Source organism: Equus quagga, chromosome 1, assembly GCF_021613505.1.
Source record: "Equus quagga isolate Etosha38 chromosome 1, UCLA_HA_Equagga_1.0, whole genome shotgun sequence".
In the NCBI taxonomy this organism is placed as follows: Eukaryota; Metazoa; Chordata; class Mammalia; order Perissodactyla; family Equidae; genus Equus; species Equus quagga.
Window position 1 is genome coordinate 104520634 of NC_060267.1, and position 21462 is coordinate 104542095.

Sequence of the window (21462 nt, forward strand, 5' to 3'; positions counted from 1 at the left end):
TTCATTGTCTGTTCTCCAACTGGATCCTTCCTTAAGACCAACACATCTAAACATCTCAAATCCATGTAGATAACTCTGACAGCAAAGAAAAGGGACTCATTATATAAAGTGAGCTCTGAAGGGATACTGGCAAGCCTTATTTCAAAAACCAGGCTCTCGTTCCCAACCTAAGAATTAAATGGCTTTCTGCCTGCTGTTTCTGCCTTTCCCCCCTCACTTAGGAGAGGAGGCCAAGGCTGTGTCTTGAGGGATTGCTTCATAAGGAAAAATCAAGGCAGCATACAGTCTCAGGATAGGCCAGTGCAGGTTGGAAGTGGGCTAGCAGAAGGCTTTGGGAAAAGAGAATTGGATTCATGAGCAGGCTAAGTCAGTCCCAGAGCACATTTCTCTCCATTGAAAACAGGTCTAAGTGCTGACACGGGGCTTTCCCACAGCTTCCACTGGCCTCCAAAGGCATATTTGTCATCGGAGGCTCTTGATGAAGCTGTACATAAATATCTGACTGTTGTTAAATACAAAACAAAACAAAAAAAATATTCCACAGGACCCAAATCAAAACCAGCTGTGAGGAGGAGAGGCCAAAAACTCAGTGTAAGTGCAAAAGGCCCAGCAGAAATACTTGTTAATTGTGTTATTTACTTTGCTGAATAGTAAATTGTCATGCCAATGAAGTCATGTCACATGACTATAATGTTTTTCATATGACTTTCCTGCTATGAGAGATACGGGCACTTTATTTTCTAGAATTTGGAATTCTGTAGTGGATGAGTCAGAATCTGAGTTTTAATTCAGAATCGACCCATTGGCTCAGCTCTGTTCACTTCTGCCAGCCTGTTCATGATTTTACACCCTATGTTACAGTCGGCACTAAACTGTTTTTCAATGATCATCTATCAATCCCCAATTCTGCTGAAAAGAAAGTTTTGCTTAGCAAAAACTTGACAAAAATGCAAATTATATTAATCAAGTGCTATAACTGCAATCCTGAAATTATAACTGCAATCCTGAAATCATAACTGCATGATACAGCATCAAATATTGATAACATAGTCAAGACAAGGGAAGAAGATATAGCCTAAAGTTAATCCTGGAATCACGGAGCTCGTAGACTTTCAAGAATGAGAATGAAGTATTTCAGGGAAGTTGGGTTACGGGGATTTTGGAATTTGAATTTCTCAAAGATAAACTAACATAACTTGTTTTATTAACTCTCTTACGAATCAGCCTTTTGGAATTTGAAAATTATTTGGCATTTCCCACAGCTCAATGTTGAATCCACAGTTGGAACTAAATCAGTACATGTGAACTGATACTTGATGAAAAAGAACCCTAAGAAGACAAGTCATGGCAAATTTTATGAAAAGATGGCTGAGTCATTCACATGTTTGATTTAGACTGAGCCTTTCTTCAACAAATTCAGCAATTTAAAAAGTATCTGTGAGCACTTCAACAGCTTCATGACATGGACATCTTGTGCTTTAAGGCCAATTCCTTTGTTTCCAACTGGATAAATAGACATCAATAGGAGCAATAGGCAACTGGGATTAATCTCCAAGTACCCAAACCCAGTCTCAATAAGGGTCTTGAAAGTAAAGGTCAGAACTTCATGAGATATTCTCTATTCAGACGGCAACATTTTAAGAGGGTAAAAAGCTGAGTAGGGCCTTTTGCCTGTGGGGCATTCTAATACCTCATGTGGAGAATGTAACTATAATTTGGCAGCTAGATGGGCTACAAAGAATATGGGTCTCTGTCTAAGACCCCTTCTTTATGAAATATCAGCAAAACATTTATGAAGTGAGTGTTTTTAATTTTTTAATCTATAACTTGAGATAAGATTAATCTACCACACACCTCTCATTTAAATACTTTTATTGCATCCTAGCTCTACAGCTTATCCTCACTGCACTAAATTAAACAGGATAATTTTCCTTTATCTGCTAAATCAACCTACCAGTTCTGGTCTTTTTCTCTAAGCTCTACCTCCAACCTGTCTCTAATACCATCCAGTCATTTTCACTCAATTATTCCATTACCTCAAAATCATCACAACCCGAAACAAACTCATCTTTGTAAGTCTGGCACCCTCCCTCCACCCCACTCCCAGTTCCCAACTCTGCACTTTGTACCTCGACCCTTCCTCCAAGAGAAAACCAACCAGGTGATTTTTGTGTTAATCTCAACACTATGATCACACTAGTAACCTAGATTAAAATAACGGCAATCATTTTTGGATATTTGATGATGGAGTAGGGATGGGTACAAAAAATTGGGTTGCACTATTCAATCTCACTAAATCTGATGAACCTGTCTTGCATATATCTTCCAATTCATTATCTCTGTGCCCCTGTCTATGAAAATAAAGGGATTTGTAGTCTGTAGTAGGATCAGCTTTGCATTCCTCCTTCATAAAGAGGCTGTATTTTGGGAGAGAGACCACAGACATTAAGGGATATGGGAAAGTTTAATAACTTTCTTTCAAAACATTTTTTTCTTTAAATAAAAAACATTTTTTTCTTTAAATAAAAAAGAAATTACCTTGCTACAACATGGATGAACCTTGAAAACATCACGCTAAGTTAAAAATGCCAGACTTAAAAGGCCCCATATTGTTTGACTCCACTTATGTGACACGTCCAGAAGAGGCAAAGCCACGGAGACAGAAAGTAGAGTGTAGTGGTTGCCAGGCCCGAAGGAGGGGGCTGGGGAGTGACTGCTTAATGGGTACGGAGTTTCTTTTGGGGGTGATGAACATGTACTAAACTTACCAGTAATAGTAGCCCAGCAACTCTGTGAATATACTAAAAACCACTGAATTATACACTTTCAAAGGATGAATTTCATGGCATGTGAGTTATAACACAATAAAGCTGTTACTAAAAACACATTATCTGATTTCAGGTCACTCTGGCTCCAACGACATGCTCACGATTCCGAGTGACACACGACAGACTCTTGGCCTCCGAGACCTTTCTCCAGCCTAGAACGTCCTCCTTGACCTCCCTAGCCTTTCCTTGCTCAAATCCAACTTCTATTTTTAAAGAGACCCTACTCATCCTTTAAGACTAACAGGAATATTTGTTTCCTTCCCTGTGAAGCTTTCCTTGACATTCCTACGCCCCCGCGCAGGAGTAACTGCTCTCTCAGCACTTAACAGATAAACGACTAAACCATTTCTGATGATGCTGGAGTTCACTCTTCACGTCTGTTCCTCACACCAGCCTATGAGCTCATCTCATTAACTTCCGTATTCAGTTACTAGCACAGCGCCCTACTATCAAACTTTCAAAAGATGTTCAGGAAAGGTTTTTTTTTAAAAAACAGTATTTGTACAAACATATTTCATAAACAATGTATAAAATGATACTGTCACATATTTATCTGGTTGAATCTTTTGCAATTCCAATGTTGATGGATGAAACCAGTTAGCTCAGGATGAGAATTAATTGGGCATTCTTGATTTCAATGCTAAAATAAATAAGTTGGGACCTTTCTATATGGGAGGCAGAAGTTGTATTTTTATTACTGAACATCTGTAAATGCACTGGGAATCAAATATAGAAATCAAAACATTACCTTTACACAGATATGTGCATATTTTTTTGATGTACATATTTATTTACACACACACACTTTTTTTACAGTAAAGTAAAATAATGTAGGTAGGACAATGGCTTTTGTTGCTATGAGATCCTCTGGGGAGCATTATCTTAAAATAGGTCTTATCTAGAGTTTTTTAAGAAAAATAATGATCGTTTTCTAAGACAGGGGTTGCAAATTCCAGTACCAAATAAGGGTCATCAACTGAGCATCATCATCTAAATGGAGAACACCACCTAAAGAACACCTCTAAGCAAAAAAAAATTACAACAGTGTCTCTCCAGGAAGGAAAGCAGGTGGTAAGGGACAGGTGCAGAAGGAAGATTTCCTTTCCATACAGAATATTTTTATACCTTTAAAATTTTGTATCAAGTGCATTATTTATCTAAAAAATTTGCTTCTTGGCTCTAGCTAACCATCGCTACTAAGGGATGCAGGCCTGGGGTTGCCAGATCTGATTTTTCAAGAAGGTTGGAAAGGGGAAAATACAAATTTTTACATAAAACTCATAATTTTTAAACATTGGCTTTACTCAGAATTTAACACATAGGGCAGGCCAAACAAAACACACCTGTAAGCCATATCTGGCCCATAGGCCAATCAGTTTACCAACTCTAATCTAAAATTTGATGTGTGGTTTATGATTCCAAAATTATAATTTAATGGAGGAAAACTTCAAAAAGAAATCTCAAGACTTGTGGATGAAACCATGCCCCCTCCTGCCCCACCATTTAGTCACTACTGTTCTCTTAAACTTCCCCATCTCTTCCTGAGTCTTTGAAAAGGCTATTCATGTTTGACCAACTAAAAAGCAAAACAAACCAGATTTATCAAGGAATTGGCTCATTATCCTAGCATCTGCTCTGTTTAAAAGAGTGAAATATGGGGTCAATTCAAGCTGCAATGCTTCTGGCCAACTAAAGATAAGTATATGAATTATTTCTAGCTGGGTAGAAAAATTCCCCTAGCCAACTAGTCAAACAATTGCATGGTTGAAAAGACCTTTAAGTTATTTTTCCCTTATTATCAGGCAGTACTGTGCTGTTTAAAAGACAAAATGGCAACCATGATCAATGTAATGTTCTGAACTCTGACTAGGAATCCAATCACAGTTATGGAGAAAATCTCAAAGTCTCTTAAAGGCTTGCAGAGATGCCACTCATCTCCTGAAAGTAAAGCTAAGAGATTCTATGTGAGTCTAACTATTGGTCATAAATGGAAGACTATATCTGTTGAATGCCGAGAGATCACCAAAGCAAGTTAAAGAAGAACCAGTCTCAGTTTTAAGTCCAGCACTAGACGCGCACTATCTTGCCTCCCTGGCATGCCTAAAAATCTCATCCCAAATCTGTTGAAAGCTCCAAAGAACTTGACTCTAGTATTTCCACATGGTTTTCCTATTCTTGGTGCTAGCTCGAATCTACCAAACAGCAGCCTTTTCACCACCAGTTAGTCCAGTGTTGGGTCTGACCATCTACTCACTGACCAGTGGGGCCTCTCCCAGTGGTGAGGATACACAATCCCAGGTGGAGGTGGGGCAGTAATCAATGAATAAGACTACAGGCCTAATGGCAACTTTGCAAGTGTTCCACTCCTACAAGACACAGGCCCACAACGTTTTCCTTATGTAGCCTGTAGAAACACTGTGATAGGCCACATTGTCCTAAGAGCTTCTTCACCCAGGTAACTGAGGGGAAGAGATGTTGATTTAATCTCATTCATCCATTTTGAGGAACTGTCCATTTTGTCGAGTGATCCAAATAGCCCCACATCATATAGAGAACATGCTTTTCTAAGAACAGAGAGCATTTGGAAAAACAAAATGATAATCCAGTTTTCAATCGCAGTCTTTGAAAAAAAAAAAAAACTATTATAGTGACCCAGGAAATTCAGATCTGTGAAATGTTTTAATTGACAAGCAAAACATAACTCTCTTGGGTTGTAACTGAGGAAGCCATTTCATGGTGGGGTTCAGTGGCCTATGAAGACTGATCAAATTGTGAAATAAAAGCCAGGCATGTTCTCTCTGAAGAAGATGGCCAAAGTCCAATGTCTTCCCTGATTTGCATTTTGATATAAGGACATTAGAGCCAACTCTTCAATGGCCACAGGCATGCTGTTCTGCAGTAAGGACCACAGGTGTTTGGAAATCAATAGCCTGTACTTCCTTTATCAGCAATTTTGTGCATCAGGCACCCACTATACAACAACCTGCACACATCAGCATCCAGCAATTGCAGAAGGTTCCTTCTCCTCTGATAACTAGCAGACTTATTTATTGATGTTTGTTCTAAGGAAAAAAAATCATAATTAACTGCTTCCTTCCTTTTCCATAAATCTGAACATCAAATAAGTTTCAAACATATCAGTCCACAGGACAGAAAGCTTGTTTTATTCTTACCTCAGCAGCTTGGGTCTCTTGATGCAGCAATGTAAGGCCAGTCAAGTCTTCTAAGAAGGAATGTGAGGAATTAAACACCTTCGCTAGGAAATTAAATCCTTCTTGTTCATATTGATCAAGAACCTGTAAAACATTTATGTTTTTTAAAAGGAGCTGCAGGTTTTAAATGCATAGTAAAAAATTTTCACTTCTGATAAGCACCTGTCAAAAATGAAACCAAAACTAGAAATAAATATGGGGATAATCAATCAATTGATAATAATCACAACTGATATAATCAATCTGGTGAGCCACACCTGGGAAGGCTTAGTATTTATCATTTTTTATTTCTTAGAATGACAGCATCATCTTCTAATTTATTTATTTATTTATTTTTTAAAGATTGGCACCTGAGCTAACATGTTGCCAATCTTCTTTTTTTGTTTTTAGCTGTGGCATGTGGGATGCTGCCTAAGCATGGCCTGATGAGCAGTGCCATGTCCATGCCCAGGATTCAAATCGGCAAAACCCTGGGCTGCCAAAGCAGAGCGCTCGAACTTCAACATTTGGCCATGGGGCCAGCCCCTTATCATCCTCTAATTTAGATGACAATTTTTCTCAAACAAAATAAGTCACATGCAAATTCAATTAAAATTCTAGAAGACTTGGGGTTACTGATTCTAAAGTTCACTTGTTAGGAAAGAAAATAACAGGCAAGAGAAGAGCCAAGAAAAAAATTTTAAAGGATTAAGGGAAAGGGAGGGACAAAAGGATGGAAAATGTGACCTATCAGCTAGCCAAATGTATTTTAAAAAACAGTACTTTAAAAATATAAAAATAAATATCACCAGGCACTTCAAAAAGGGGAATACCCACTCGTCTCCTTCCCCAGTGGCAGTGATCTAGGGCACAGGACCTTGCACAGTAGCCAGTGCGCAACTCTGAGATGAGAAGGAGGAAAAGGCAGCCCTCTGTGGGAACTCTTTTGCTCTCAGAGTTGCTTCCCGGCCCTCAATGCTCCACACCAAGGTGGCTAAGCACCCTCACCAAGCTGAGCAGCCCAAGTGGGCAGCCAGGGGGTGCAGAGCAAGAGTGTGGGTGGGAAAGAAGGTGCCGCCTCATCCCCTATCCCGCCTGGTGCATCAGTTCAGCCAATCGACCACAGCAGAGGATCCCTGTTAGAATGCCTGAAGCAGCAGCAGCCAGACACAGAGATCCCTACTGGCACAAATTCCAACGGACAGGCACAACTGCCAGGGGTTGTGGTGGGCTCAGAAAACACAGCTCATGCCCTCCCCCTACCCCAGTGGTGGCACGTGGAATCTGTGACCAGATACTACCACTATGCGACGGCAAAAGTCCACACCATCAAACAGCATGAAGAAATATATTAACACTCCAGACCAGAAGGAAAATGACAAGTACCCAGAAACCAATCCTGAAGTCACAGAAATTTACAATCTAAATGACAGAGAATTCAAAATAGTTAACATAAAGAGACTCAACAAGTTACAAGAAAACAGTTCAATGAACTCATGAATAAAATTAATGAGCAGAGGGAATTCTTCACAAAAGAGACTGAAACTATTTAAAAAACCCAAGAAGAACACAATGCATGAGATAAAAAAAAAACCCAACTCTGAAGTCCTTAAAAACACAGAGCTGATATTATGGAGGATAGAATTAGTAATTTAGAGGACAGAAATAAGAGCAATTCTGCAAATGGAGGAGAGAAAATTAAGACTAAAAAGAAATGAAGAAATTCACTAAGAAATGTCCAACTCAATTAGGAAATGCAACATAAGTATTATAGATATTCCAGAGGGAGGAGTGAGGGAGAAAGGAGCAGAGAGCTTGTTCAAAGAAATAATAGCTGAGAATTTCCCAAACCTTGGGAAGGAGCTGGAATTACATGTAAATGAGATAATAGAACTCCTAATTACATCAATGTAAAAAGACTTCCAAGGCATGTATTAGTAAAACCAACAAAAAGTCTATGACAAAGAAAAACTATTAAGGGCAGCAAGGCAGAAGAAAATAACTTAACCTACAAAGGAATCCCTATCAGGCTTTCAGCAGATTTCTCAGCAGAAACCTCACAGGCCAGGAGAGAGTGGAGTGATATATTAAAAATACTGAAAGACAAAAATTTTCAGCCAAGAATACTCTATCCAGCAAAAATATCCTTCATATATGATGGAGAAATAAAAACTTTCCAAGATAAACAAAAGCTGAGTGAGTTAATCGCCACAAGAGCCCCATATATAAGAAATGGTTAGGTACGCACTCCGCTTCAGTGGCTTAGGATTTCACTGGTTTGGATCCTGGGCACGGACATGACACCGCTCGTCAAGCCATGCTGAGGCAGCATCCCACATGCCACAACTAGAAGGACCCACAACTAAAAATATGCAACTATGTACTGGGGGGCTTTGGGGAGAAAAAGGAAAAAAATAAAATCTTTAAAAATAAATAAATAAATAAATAAAATGGACTATTTCATCTATGAGATCTTTTATACAAACCTCACAGTTACCACTAAACAAAAAATCAGAACAGAGACACAAATGATAAATAAACAGAAAACTGAGAAAACCATCATAGAGAATCACCAAACAGAACTGGCAGTTGGAAACACATGGGATGAGAAACAAGGAAAATACTGAACAAACAGAAAACAATAGATAAAATGGCAGTATTAAGGCCTCATATACCAATAATCACTCTAAATGTAAATGGACTTACTTCTCCAATCAAAAGACAAAGAATGGCTGGATGGATTAAAAAATAAGACCCAATGATGTGCTGCCTCCAGGAAACACAGCTCAGCACTAAAGACAAACACAGACTTAGAGTGAAGGGATGGAAGAGGATACTCCAAGCTAATGGCAAACAAAAGAAAGCAGATGTTGCCATACTTATATCAGACAAAGTAGACTTCAAGATAAAAAAGGCAATGAGAGACCAAAAAGGCAATGAGAGATCAAGAGGGGCAATATACATGATAAAAAGGCCACTCCACCAAGAGGATATAACACTTACAAATATATATGCACCTAACGCAGAAGCACCAAAGTACATTAAGCAACTATTAACAGATCTAAAAGGAGAAATTAACAACAACACAATTATAGCAGGGGGCCTCAACACCTCACTTACATCAATGGATACATCATCCAGACAGAAAGTCAACAAGGAAATAGTGGAATTAAATGAAAAACCAGACCAGATGGACTTAATAGATATATATAGAACACTCTATCCAAAATCAGCAGAATATACATTCTTCTCAAGTGCACATGGAACATTCTCAAAGATAGACCATATGTTGGGAAACAAGGCAAGCCTCAATAAATTTAAGAAGACTAAAATAATATCAAGCATCTTTTCCAACCACAATGCTATGAAACTAGAAATCTGGGAAACTAGCAACTAGAAACCTGGGAAAGTGACAAATATGTGGAGACTAAACAACATGCTACTGAACAACCAATGGATCAATGAAGAAATTAAAGGAGAAATAAAAAAATAACTGGAGACAAATGAAAATGAAAACGCATCATACCAACTCATATGGGATGCAGCAAAAGCAGTCTTAAGAGGGAAATTCATAGCAATACAGGCACACCCTAACAAACAAGAAAAATCTCAAATAAGTAATCTTAAACTACAACTAACAGAACTAGAAAAAGAAGAACAAACAAAGCCAAAAGTCAGCAGAAGGAGGGAAATAATGAAATAGAAACAAACAAAAAAACAGTAGAAAGGATCAATGAAACTAAGAGCTGGTTCTTTGAGAAGATAAACAAAACTGACAAACTCTTAGCGAGACTCACTAAGGAAAAAAGAGAGAAGGCTCAAATAAATAAAATTAGAAATGAAAGATGATAAATTACAACAGATACCACAGAAATACAAAGGCTTAAAAGAGAATACTATGAAAAACTATAAGCCAAGAAACTAGACAATCTAGAAGAAATGGATAAATTCTTAGACTCATACAACCTTCAAAAACTGAATCAATAAGAAATAGAGAATCTGAATAGACCAAACACAAGTAACGAGACTGAAACAGCAACCAAAAACCTCCCAAAAAATAAAAGTCCAGGACCAGAGGGCTTCTCTGGAGAATCTTACCAAACATTCAAAGAAAATTTAATACTTATTCTTCTCAAACTATTCCAAAAAATCAAAGAAGATGGAACATTTAACTCATTTATGAGGCCAACATCACCCTGAACCCAAAATCAGACAAGGACAACACAAAGAAGGAAAATTACAGGCCAATATCACTGATGAACACACATGCAAAAATCCTCAACAAAGTATTGCTAAACTGAATACAGCAATACATTAAAAGAATCATACACCATGATCAAGTGGGATTTATATCAGAGATGCAGGGATGGTTCAACATCCACAAAGCAATCAATGTACTACGTCACATTAACAAAATGAGGAATAAAAACCACAAGATCATCTCAATAGATGTAGAGAAAGCATTTGACAAGATCCAACATCCATTTATGATAAAGAGCTCTCAATAAAATGGGTATACAAGGAAAGCACCTCAACATAATAAAGGCCATATATGACAAACCCACAGCCAACATCATACTTAACAATGAGAAACTGAAAGCCATCTCTCTGAGAACAGGAACAAGACAAGGGGTGTCCTCTCTCACCACTCTTATTCAACATAAAATACTGGAAGTTTTGGCTCAAGGAATTAGGTAAGCAAAAGAAATAAAAGGTATCCAAATTGGCAAGGAAGAAGTGAAACTCTTGCTGTTTGCAAACACGATTCTATATATAGAAAATCCTAAAGAATCCATCAGAAAACTATTCAAAATAATCAACAACTACAGCAAAGCTGCAGGGTAAAAAATCAGCTTACAAAAATCAGTTGCATTTCTATACTCTAATAACAAAGCAAAACAAAAAGAACTCAAGAATACAATGCCAATTACAATCACAACAAAAAGAATAAAATATCTAAGAATAAATTTAACCAAGGAGGTGAAAGAGCTATACAATGAAAACTCTAAGACATTTTTCAAAGAAATCTCCGATGACATAAAGAAATGGAAAGATATTCCATGCACATGGATTGGAAGAATAAACACAGTTAAAATGTCCACTTTATCTAAAGCAATCTACAGATTCAATGCAATCCCAATCAGGATCCCAATGACATTCTTCATGAAAATAGAATGAAGAATCCTAAAACTCATATGGGACAACCAAAGACCTGAATAGCTGAAGCAATCCTGAGAAAAAAGAACAAAGCTGGAGGTATCACAATCCCTGACTTCAAAATATACTACAAAGCTATAGTAATCAAAACAGCATGGTACTAGTACAAAACCAGACACACAGATCAATGGAATAGAATTGAAAGCCCAGAAATAAAACCAAACATCTACAGACAGCTAATCTTCAACAAAGGAGCCAAGACCATACAATGGAGAAAGGAAAGTCTCTTCAAAAAATGTTGTTGGACAGCCACATGCAGAAGAATGAAAGTAGGCCATTATCTTATGCCACTCACAAAAATTAACTCAAAATGGATTAAAGACTTGAAGGTAAGACATCAAACCATAAAACTCCTAAAAGAAAATATAGGCAGTACACTCTGTGACATCAGTCTTAGCAGCATCCTTTCGAATACCATGTCTACTCAGGCAGGGAAACAAAAGAAAAAATAAACAGATGGGATTACATCAGACTAAAGAGCTTCTGGAAGGCAAAGGAAACCAGGAACAAAACAAAAAGACAACCTACCAACTGGGAGAAAATATTTGCAAATCATATATCTGACAATGGGTTAATCTCCAAAATACATAAAGAACTCACACAACTCAACAACAAAAAAACAAACAACCTGATCAAAAAATGGGCAGAGGATATGAACAGATATTTCTCCAAAGAAGACAAACAGATGGCCAACAGGCACATGAAAAGATGTTCAACATCACTAATCATTAGGGAAACGTAAATCAAAACTACAATGAGATATCACCTTACACCTGTTAGAATGGCTATAATTACCAAGACAAAAAACAACAAGTGTTGGAGAGAATGTGGAAAAAAGGGAACCCTCCTACACTGCTGTGGGAATGCAAACTGGTGGAGTCTCTACGGAAAACAGCATGGAGATTTCTCAAAAAGTTAAAAATATAAACACCATATGACCCAGCTATCCCACTACTGGGTATTTATCCAAAGAACTTGAAATCAACAATTCAAAGAGACTTATGCACCCGTATGTTCATTGCAGCATTATTCACAATAGCTAAGACATGGAAGCAACCCAAGTGCCCATCAACTGATGAATGGATGAAGAAGATGTGGCATGTATATGTGGAATACTACTCAGCCATAAAGAAAGACAAAATCGTCCCATTTGCAACAACATGGATAGACCTTGAGGGTGTTATGTTAAACGAAATATGCCAGATAGAGAAAGACAAACACTGCATGATTTCACTCATATGAGGGAGATTAACAAACACATGGACAAAGAGAACAGGTTAGTGGTTACCAGAGGGGAAGGGGGTTGGGATATGGGCAGAAGGGATTAAGGGGTACATATATATGGTTACTGACAAATAATAATGTACGCCTGAAATTTCACAATGTTATAAACTATTATGACCTAAGTAAAATAAAAAAAATAAAAATAAAAGGAGCAGAACTTTAGAAATGGTTGACTGCTCAGGCATGGTCAGTTTCCAACACCAAAGTCAGGGCTCTGATAAGGAAGACATGGGATGAGACTAGGAATGAGAATCTAACCACAGCAGAACTTGACTCCTCTAAAGCCTTTGGGTCTGCAGAAGTGGCCCACTCCCATTCCCTAACCTGCAGACTACACGAGAAGCATCAAATGAGGCAGGTACCCTACAAGACAATGCATTCTCCAGGATCTTCCCCCATAGCTCTGGCCACTAGAACAATCACTACAGTTAGGTCTCAGTTTGACTTGACTGGGGAGGTGTTAAGCCTGCTTAGGGAGGAGGGACAAAAAGAGGATACCCAAATGGCCAAGAAACACATGAAAAGTTGGTCAGCATTACAAGTGATCAGGGAAATGAAAACTAAAACCACAATGAAATACTACTTTATACCTACCAGAATGGCCAAAATGAAAAAGACAGAAAATACCAAGTACTGACAGGAATGTAGAACAACCAGGATTCTCATGGGAGTGCAGAATGAGACAACTATTTTAGAGGTTTAACATGTATAAGCCCTATGATCAAACAATTCTACTCCTAGATATATACAGCCAACAAAAAAATGTGAACAGATGTGCATCCAAAGACCCAAACAAAAGTGTCCTCAGCAGCACTATTTATGATAGCCCCAAACTAGAAACTACTCAAGTGTCCATCAATAGTAGAATGAATGAATAAACTGTGGTTTGTTCGTGCAATGGAATACTATATAGCAGTGAAAACAATCTAAAACTACATGCAACAAGACAGATAATTCTTACAAACATAATGTTAAACAAAATAATGGAGAAGCAGTATGTACTGTATTACATTTATATAGAGTTAAAAAAAAGCAGAATGAATCTACAGTGTTAGAAGTCAGGAGAGTGGTTACCCATGGAGGGATTGTAACTGGAAGGGGGCACAGGAGGTTCTGGGGTGCTGGTAATATTTATTTCTTTGTCTTGGTGCTGGTTACAAAGGCGTACTTTCTGAAAAACTATCAAGCACTTTTTTGTATATATGCTGTCCTTCAATAAAAAGATCAAAAGATAAAAGGCCAGTAGTCTTGACTGACTGGTTAGAAGTATGAGGACTTAGAAGCAAATAAATGATAATTACGTTTAGGAAGTCAATGATCACAGGAACTGTGAATTGCAGAAAGTAAACAGCAAACCAGAATGCCTCAGAAATTCTCTCAGAACTCAGGAAAAATAAAGAGATAAATGTTTCAAAAAGACAGCAGATATTGAAGACAAATGCAAGAAATCAATCACATGAACAGAAAGGTTGAAGAAGCAATAACACAAGAAATAGAAAAACATCTTTAAAAAATTTTCTCTATTCAGAAATGAAAATGTATAAACCCTCAATCCAACAATTCCACTTTAAAGACTTTTTTCAAAGTTTTGTTTTGTTTTGTTTTTGAGGGCTGGGGAATTGAGATTTTCCTTTTTTTCAATATTCTTTCATATTCAATTATCTTTCAGTTACAGAGTGAACATTTTAAAAGAAATCTGATGACACAAATGTTGACTCTTAAGCAGCATGCCCACACCATTCCTGCTTGTGCCCTGCTTGCATGGGTACAAAGGCTGATGTTTAAGGATGCTCAGTGCGACACTGTTTGCAGCAACAAAAGATTAAAAACAACTACCTTTAATAGGGGACTGATTAACTAAATTACGGTATATTTACAATCAAGGTCATAATTGGGAGCCATTAAAAGAATGAGGCAGTTCTACAGTACTGATACAAACTGATTTCTAAGACACAGAGATATTAAACAGCAGTGTCAAGACGGTGTTTCTAGTATTAAAATTTTAAAAATAAAGGTGGAGGACAAGAGAGGAAGAGAGGGAAATGTACATGTGAATATGCTTGTTCATGTGTGTAATATCTCAGGAAGAATACACACACACAAAATTGCCATCAAGTATCTGCCTCTGTATATTCTTTTATACTACTTCAATTTTTAAAGCCATGTGCATATATTACTTATTTAAATAATAATAAAATTTTAATTTGGTTTTTTTCAGTGCTGGAGAAAGGCCTAAGAAGAGGAAGAACTCTAAAGTCCTGACAAAGAAGTTGGAGCTAGAAAGGAGGGGTCACCCTCCCTCAGGCACAGGAAGCTACGGGCGAAGCTGCTGAAGTCATAAATTAGGAGCGTGGGGAACCAGAGGCTGAGCCCCAGGGTCTAAACAGCAGGCAGCAAGGTCATCTGCTGCCAGAGTCGGGGAGGGGTGGCCATGGAGCTTGAGCAGGGTGCTGATGGTCTGGGACAGCCATGTGGCAGATGTGAGAAAGGAAGCTGATGAGCAGCACAGAAGACAGCTGGGTAATCTGAGGCCCCTGCTCAGGACAGAAAATGTTCTGGGAGAAAAGTGGTCAAGGACTCATCTAAGCTTGGGCACTAACAGGACAAGGGTAACAAAGACAGAGGTCAAAGGAATTGAGGTTCTGGTGAGTATTAATGAAGGGACCCAAGGCTGGTAAGGCAAGACCTGCAGGTGGGAGGGAACAGATAGACAGGATCCTGGAGGGCTGGAGGAGTGGGGTGACCGTCATGCCTCAAGGCATATACAAAGTAAAGCCTTCAGCTGATTAGCCACGGTAAATTAATGTGACAACCCAATGCCTGGATAAAAAGGCACTTGATAACTGAATTCCTTGGTAATAATGAGATTCCTTACAAACCAGAATGTTATCTCAGAAGTAATGTGCACAGAAATTAAGTGATCTTTTTCGAAATGATGAACACTGTGTGTTTAGTGATCATTTATTTCTGACTGAACCACTAAGCTCACTAAACAGCTACTTTGTGCCAGGTTTCCAGTAAGGTAAAAGAAGAAACAGGTTTGAAAAATGGACAAAAGCTTAAAAAAAAAGAAAAAAAAAAGAAAGAATGCCAGAGATGATACTTTGTTATACCTTAACTAAAGTTTCAGATCTCAAGCCTATGTTTCTAGAGATAGTTTTGTAGTGCTGGAAATCTTGACAGTGGAAAACTAACAGCAAGGGCAGAATGAGTAAGGGCTGTTCCATAATCAGGACGTAAAGAAAGTTTAATGCTGAAACTTATTAATAGCTCTGGCTTGAAAACTATGTGGAAAACTTAATCCTCTAGGGGCATATTTAACTATGCAAGTGTTTTCCAGTATTCCCTTTATGTGCTGGGAAATTAATCTGTGTTACAAGTATAAGCAGCTTATAAAAGGTATGAGGATTTTTCCCCTACAAATAGCTTAACCTTCTTAAAAGGGAAAAATGTGTTTTAAATTATCCAAAAAGAAGATACTATCACAATGAATTTGAGCACCTCAACAACCTGTCAATCTACATAAAAGATATCACACCTCTTAAGTGAATTACACAGTACATGGTCCCAAGAAGTGTACATGTTACATTTTGGTAGGTTACAAGGATTCTAAAGGTAGTAGGAGACTTTGCTAAGTAGAGAAATAATAATGACTCTTTTAGTACAAGGATATGGATCCTTTCCTGATGGACACGATTTTTCTTACTTAACTGTTTTGTAAGGCTAGGTTATCTTTATTCGTGACATATACGACTGCCCATCCGTGGACAAAGATAGTAGAATCATTTCTTAAAACACGATTTTAGGAATATCACTTCTCTTCTTGGGATTTACTAGATCAAACCCCTACTCTCCAGACAGGCATTTAAGTCCCTCCAGAACCCTCCAATTTTGAACAACTCCCTGGAGAATGCCTTTCACAGGGTCTAAGATCTCCTGACAACAGCACACAATAATTTTCACTTCATGAGAAGAAGAAGGGATTCACAGTTTGCAATTCCCGTCTATTACTCTTAAACAAGGTCACCAGGAACTGTGCAACTTGCCTGAAAAAATAGCTTCTGTATTTTCAAAGGGGGAAGGGAACATGCAGCGTCTGCAAACCTCTTATTTAAAGTTTGTTGTTTAGAAATTTTACTTACTTGTTACCACAACTAGAAGGACCCACAACTAAAATATACAACTATATACTGGGGGGATTTGGGGAGAAAAAGCAGAAAAAAAAAAAAAAGAAATTTTACTTACTTGCACTTGACAATTTAAAAATACACATGTGTCATGATTTTTCAAGAACTTAAGAAAAGCTTGCCCAATGTCCCAGATATGGTAATAAAAGAGTATGGCTGGAAGCCACCATGAATTCTGATCCTGGAAGAATCCAAAGCATTCCCCTCTTAGGGACAGCCATTCACCCAGTCTTCTGGAGAGGCTTTGCTCCGAGTTGAGGGCAAACCTTCTGTTTTCCAGAACTATCGCTGAGGGAGCCATTCCAGGAATGGAGAAGCCCCACTTTGAATAATGAGCAGGAAACCCCTTTATCAGTTTCTGTCTGTTGGTGTCCTGGCACTTCTCTCACCATAATAAAAAAGAATCAAAGAAGATGGAAAAAACCCCTGATATCAGCAGCCTTTACAACGCCACTGTCTCACCTTCACTGCTCCCAGCTCCTCCACAGGACCCTCACCTTGGAAAAGCTTCAGTCCCTTTCTTGTTCCCTCTTGGTGCTACCCCACCTAGAGTGAGCTCCTGTCTTCCCCATCAAATGAGATCTTCGCTTTCCATGAAATCTCAGCTCAAGGATCAACTCCTACAGGAAATCTTCCCTGATTAATCCCACTCCCTGTGATCTTTTCTTCCCTTTTATGTTCTCTGGCCCCACTCTCCATGGCACATTGAGTTGCCAAAGGGATTGAGGGAAATGCTCTGCCTTACCGTCCCTGGTAATCAGGAGTTGACAGCATCTTCAAATATCAAAGAGATGTTCAATAACTTTGTTTCTGGTTCTACACATGTCAGTGATATAAATCAGATAATGGATGAGAAAACAGCTTCATGTGGAAACGTAGCTATCATCCTAACTAAATCTGTTGCTGTAAACTTACTCTGTTGGACACAGGAAGGATTTACAAGGCCAAACTTTAAAAAATAAGGACAGATCCAAGTTCAAGATACACAATGTTATGTCAGAAACTACACCATTAATCAGGATAATTACCGGCATGCCAAAAATATAGAACAGACAAGCCTCTTGTTCTTTCCCTACAGTCGTTGTATAGTATACAATATTCTCAGGCAAATGCAAAATGGGCACAACAGTAATTTAGAAGATGTGGGAGATTTCAAAGCAAAACATCAAATAGCTTTAACATTAACATCCTATTCCATAACTGACTACGGAATAAAAGTCCCAACACTTTAGTATTTTAATTAAACTTCTTGTGGTGCAACACACAACTGTATTAAAAGAGTAAAATAGTAATATATTTTGGTTTCTTCACACACTCAAATCAGACTTCTGTTGGAGTCAACTGGGCAAAAGGAAAGAAACTGATAACTGGGAGTCAACAAACAACTGGAGAGTAATTTGGCCACACTGGGCAAAACACATCACCTTTTTGAGACTGTCTGCTGATCTCTAAAATGAGGATGTGACTCTGTGCCTGTCTCCCACACACTGAGATACAAAAAAGATTTCATGCCTTCAATCACTGACAAAGAATGGCTTATAAAGGGCAATAGAAATGCTATGCATTTATTACTTTAAAAATATTACTATTATTGCTAAATAGGGCTTGATAAATACAGAAAATACCTGACAAAAAGACATATAGTGACGTCAGCAATAATAATGGAATAAGGACTTCTGTAAATCTTCTCCTCCATAAAAGAAAGAGAACACTGACAAGATCTGAGGAGTGTTTATTCAAGAAAAACAGCTGAATCTCAGTATAAACAATGGGCTTTGTGGCATTTTACCTTGCCCCATTCCCATGCCCTTTCCCCTTTGAGCTCCACTTAGCCTTGAAAACCAACACCACACAATCACATGAAAACCGGCCTGGCAGCCACTGGAAAGGGCAGAATGGGGCTGGAGCTCTTTCAAAGCTCCATTTTCAGAAAATTGCCACCTGTTTGGTGGTTCCCTGGAAGACCCCTCGCATGTTGTCTTTATTTGATGTGACTCAGAGCTTACCCAGCTGAAGGCCTTTTTTTGAGGGCTAATCGTTGAAAAGCATCAGTGACCACTGTTTAACATTGTAGTCTCCTGAGGCGGCAGGTAACAGTTGGAGCAACAATAAGCTAGCCAAAGGGCTTAAAAGGAAAATCTGGGGAACACCACAGGAGCCTCTGGAAAGCTCCAACGTATTCTTAGGGATCTAGAAGACGACACACAGGCACAGGGCTAAGTTCATGCCCAAAGTTGTGCACATGCTCAGAAAAGATCCAAGAAGGCCCTAAGCTCTCACCTCTAGCTGACCTTGAGGATCTGTGCAATCAGGAGATGCAAGGTAAGGCAGAGTTCTTAACTGCCAGGATGAGCATTGAAAGCATGCCCCAAAATACACATAGAGCCCCTCAGCAAAGACTAGGGGGACTTATTGGTTCTAGGCATTTAAGGAAATCTCTGCCCAATAATCAGATGACCACTAAGCTAACTGAGCAGAAACTTCATGGCCACAAAGGACAAAGAATACAAACTTAATGGAATTAGTTCAGAAAAGTCACTAAATAACAAATGACAACAACAACAAGAGCAAAGAGCAACGACATAAACTATGGGGAGAGGAGAGAATCTAATTTCCAGAGTTGCCACATTATATTATTTAAAACACCCAGTTCTCAACAAAAAATTACCAGAGACACAAAGAAACAGGAAGCATGTCCCACATACAGACATAAAACAAAAATGAAGGGCCGGCCTGGTGGCACAGTGGTTAAGTTCACACATTCCACTTTGGTGGCCTCAGGTTCGCTAGTTTGGATCCTGAGTTCGGGCCTATGCACCGCTTATCAAGCCATGCTGTGGCAGGCATCCCATATAAAATAGAGGAAGATGGGCACGGATGTTAGCTCAGGGCCAGTCTTCCTCAGCAAAAAGAGGAAGACTGGCAGCAGATGTTAGCTCAGGGCTAATCTTCCTCAAAAAAGCCAAAAACAGACAATAGAAACTGTCACTGAGGAACTTACTAGACCAAGACTTTAAAACAGCTTTTTTTAGTGAGGAAGATTGGCCCTAAGCTAACATCTGTTGCCAATCTTTCTCCTTTTGCTTGAGGAAGATTGTCCTTGAGCTAACATCTGTGCCAGTTTTCCTCTCTTTTGTATGTGGGCCGCTGCCACAGCAGGGCTTGATGAGCAGTGTGTACGTACGCGTCCAGGATCCAGACCCATGAATCCCAGGCCGCCAAAGCAGAACACTTGAACTTGACCACTATGCCACAGGGCCAGCCCTAAAACAGCTATTTTAAGTAGGTTCAAAGAACTAAAAGAAACCATGTCTAAACACCTATAAGAAAGTATGAGAACAGTGCCTCACCAAAATACAGACTATCAATTAAGAGATAGCAGTTATAAAAACAAGAACCAAAGAGAAATTATGGAGTTGAAAAGTACAACTGAAAAATTCACCACAGAGATTCAACATCAGATTTAGGCAGGTTGAAGAAAAAATCAGTGAATGTGAAGACAGGTCAACTGAGATTCTCTACTCTGAGGAACAGAAAGAAAAAAGAATGAAGAAAAATAAACAGAGCCTCAGGGACCCATGGAACACCATCAAGCGTACCAACATATGCATAATAGGAGTTCCAGAAGATAGGAGAGAGAGAAAAGAGCAGAAAGAATATTTGAGGAAATAATAGCAGAACACTTTCCAAATCTGATGAAAAACATTAATCTATACATCCAAGAAGATCAACTCCAAGTAGAATAAAGTAAAGAGATTCACACCTAGACACATGATAACCAAATTGCCAAAAGACAAACAGAGATAATCTTCTAAGTGCAAGAGAGAAACAAGCTACCACACAAAGGGGATCATCAACAACCAATTTTCTATCAGCAACTACAGGCGCCAAAAGTAGTGGGATGCAATATTCAAAGCGCTGGAGGAAAAAGACTGTCAACCAAGAATTCCATGTCCAGCAAAACTAACCTTCAAAAATAAAGGAGAAATTAACACATCCGCAAATAAACCAAAACTGAGAGAATTCATCATTAGAAAACCTGCCTGGTAAGAAATACTAAAGGGAGTCCTTCAGGTTGAAATGAAAGGACACTATACAGTAACTCAAATCCACATGAAGAAATAAAGAACACAGGGAAAGGCAACTACATAGACAAATATAAAAGAGAGAATAAATATATATTTTGTTTGTAATTATTTTTTCTCCTATGTGATTTAAAATGCAAATGAATAAACAATAATTATAAATCTATGTTGATTGTCACATAATGTATAAAGATGTAATTGTGTGACAGTAAGCGCAAAGAAAGGGGAGGGAAACAGAAGTATACAGGAGCAAAGTTTTTGTATACCATTGAAATTAGGTTGATGTTAAATCAAACTATATTGTTAAACACCAATATTTTAATTGTAATCCCTGAGGCAGACACCAAGAAATAATTTTAAAACACATTGTAAAATAAAATACTAGGGAGTTAAAATGGGACATTAGAAAATATCTATTTAACATAAAAAGAGGTAGCAATGGAGTAATACAGAAAAAAATAGGCATAACACATAGAGAAACCAAATAGCAAAATGGCAGATGTAAATCCTACCTTATCAGTAATTAAATGTAAATGAATTAAACACTCCAGCTAAAAGGCAGACATGGCAGAATGGATTAAGAAAACATGATCCAGGGACTGGCCCAGCATCCTAGTTGTTAGATTTGTGTGCTCCACAGGCACAGACCTGCGCACCACTCATCAAGTCA

At 38.4% G+C, this 21462-nt stretch overlaps 1 protein-coding gene across 3 annotated transcripts in view; it reads right to left on the reverse strand.

Annotated features, from left to right (window-relative positions):
• ATG7 (autophagy related 7) overlaps positions 1–21462 on the reverse strand; it is a 258483-nt gene that overhangs the window by 117104 nt on the left and 119917 nt on the right. For all 3 annotated transcript variants that reach the window (XM_046641431.1, XM_046641447.1, XM_046641438.1), the window contains exon 18: positions 6002–6124. In XM_046641431.1, the coding sequence (XP_046497387.1) occupies positions 6002–6124 (123 nt within the window). The remainder of the gene's footprint in view (positions 1–6001; positions 6125–21462) is intronic.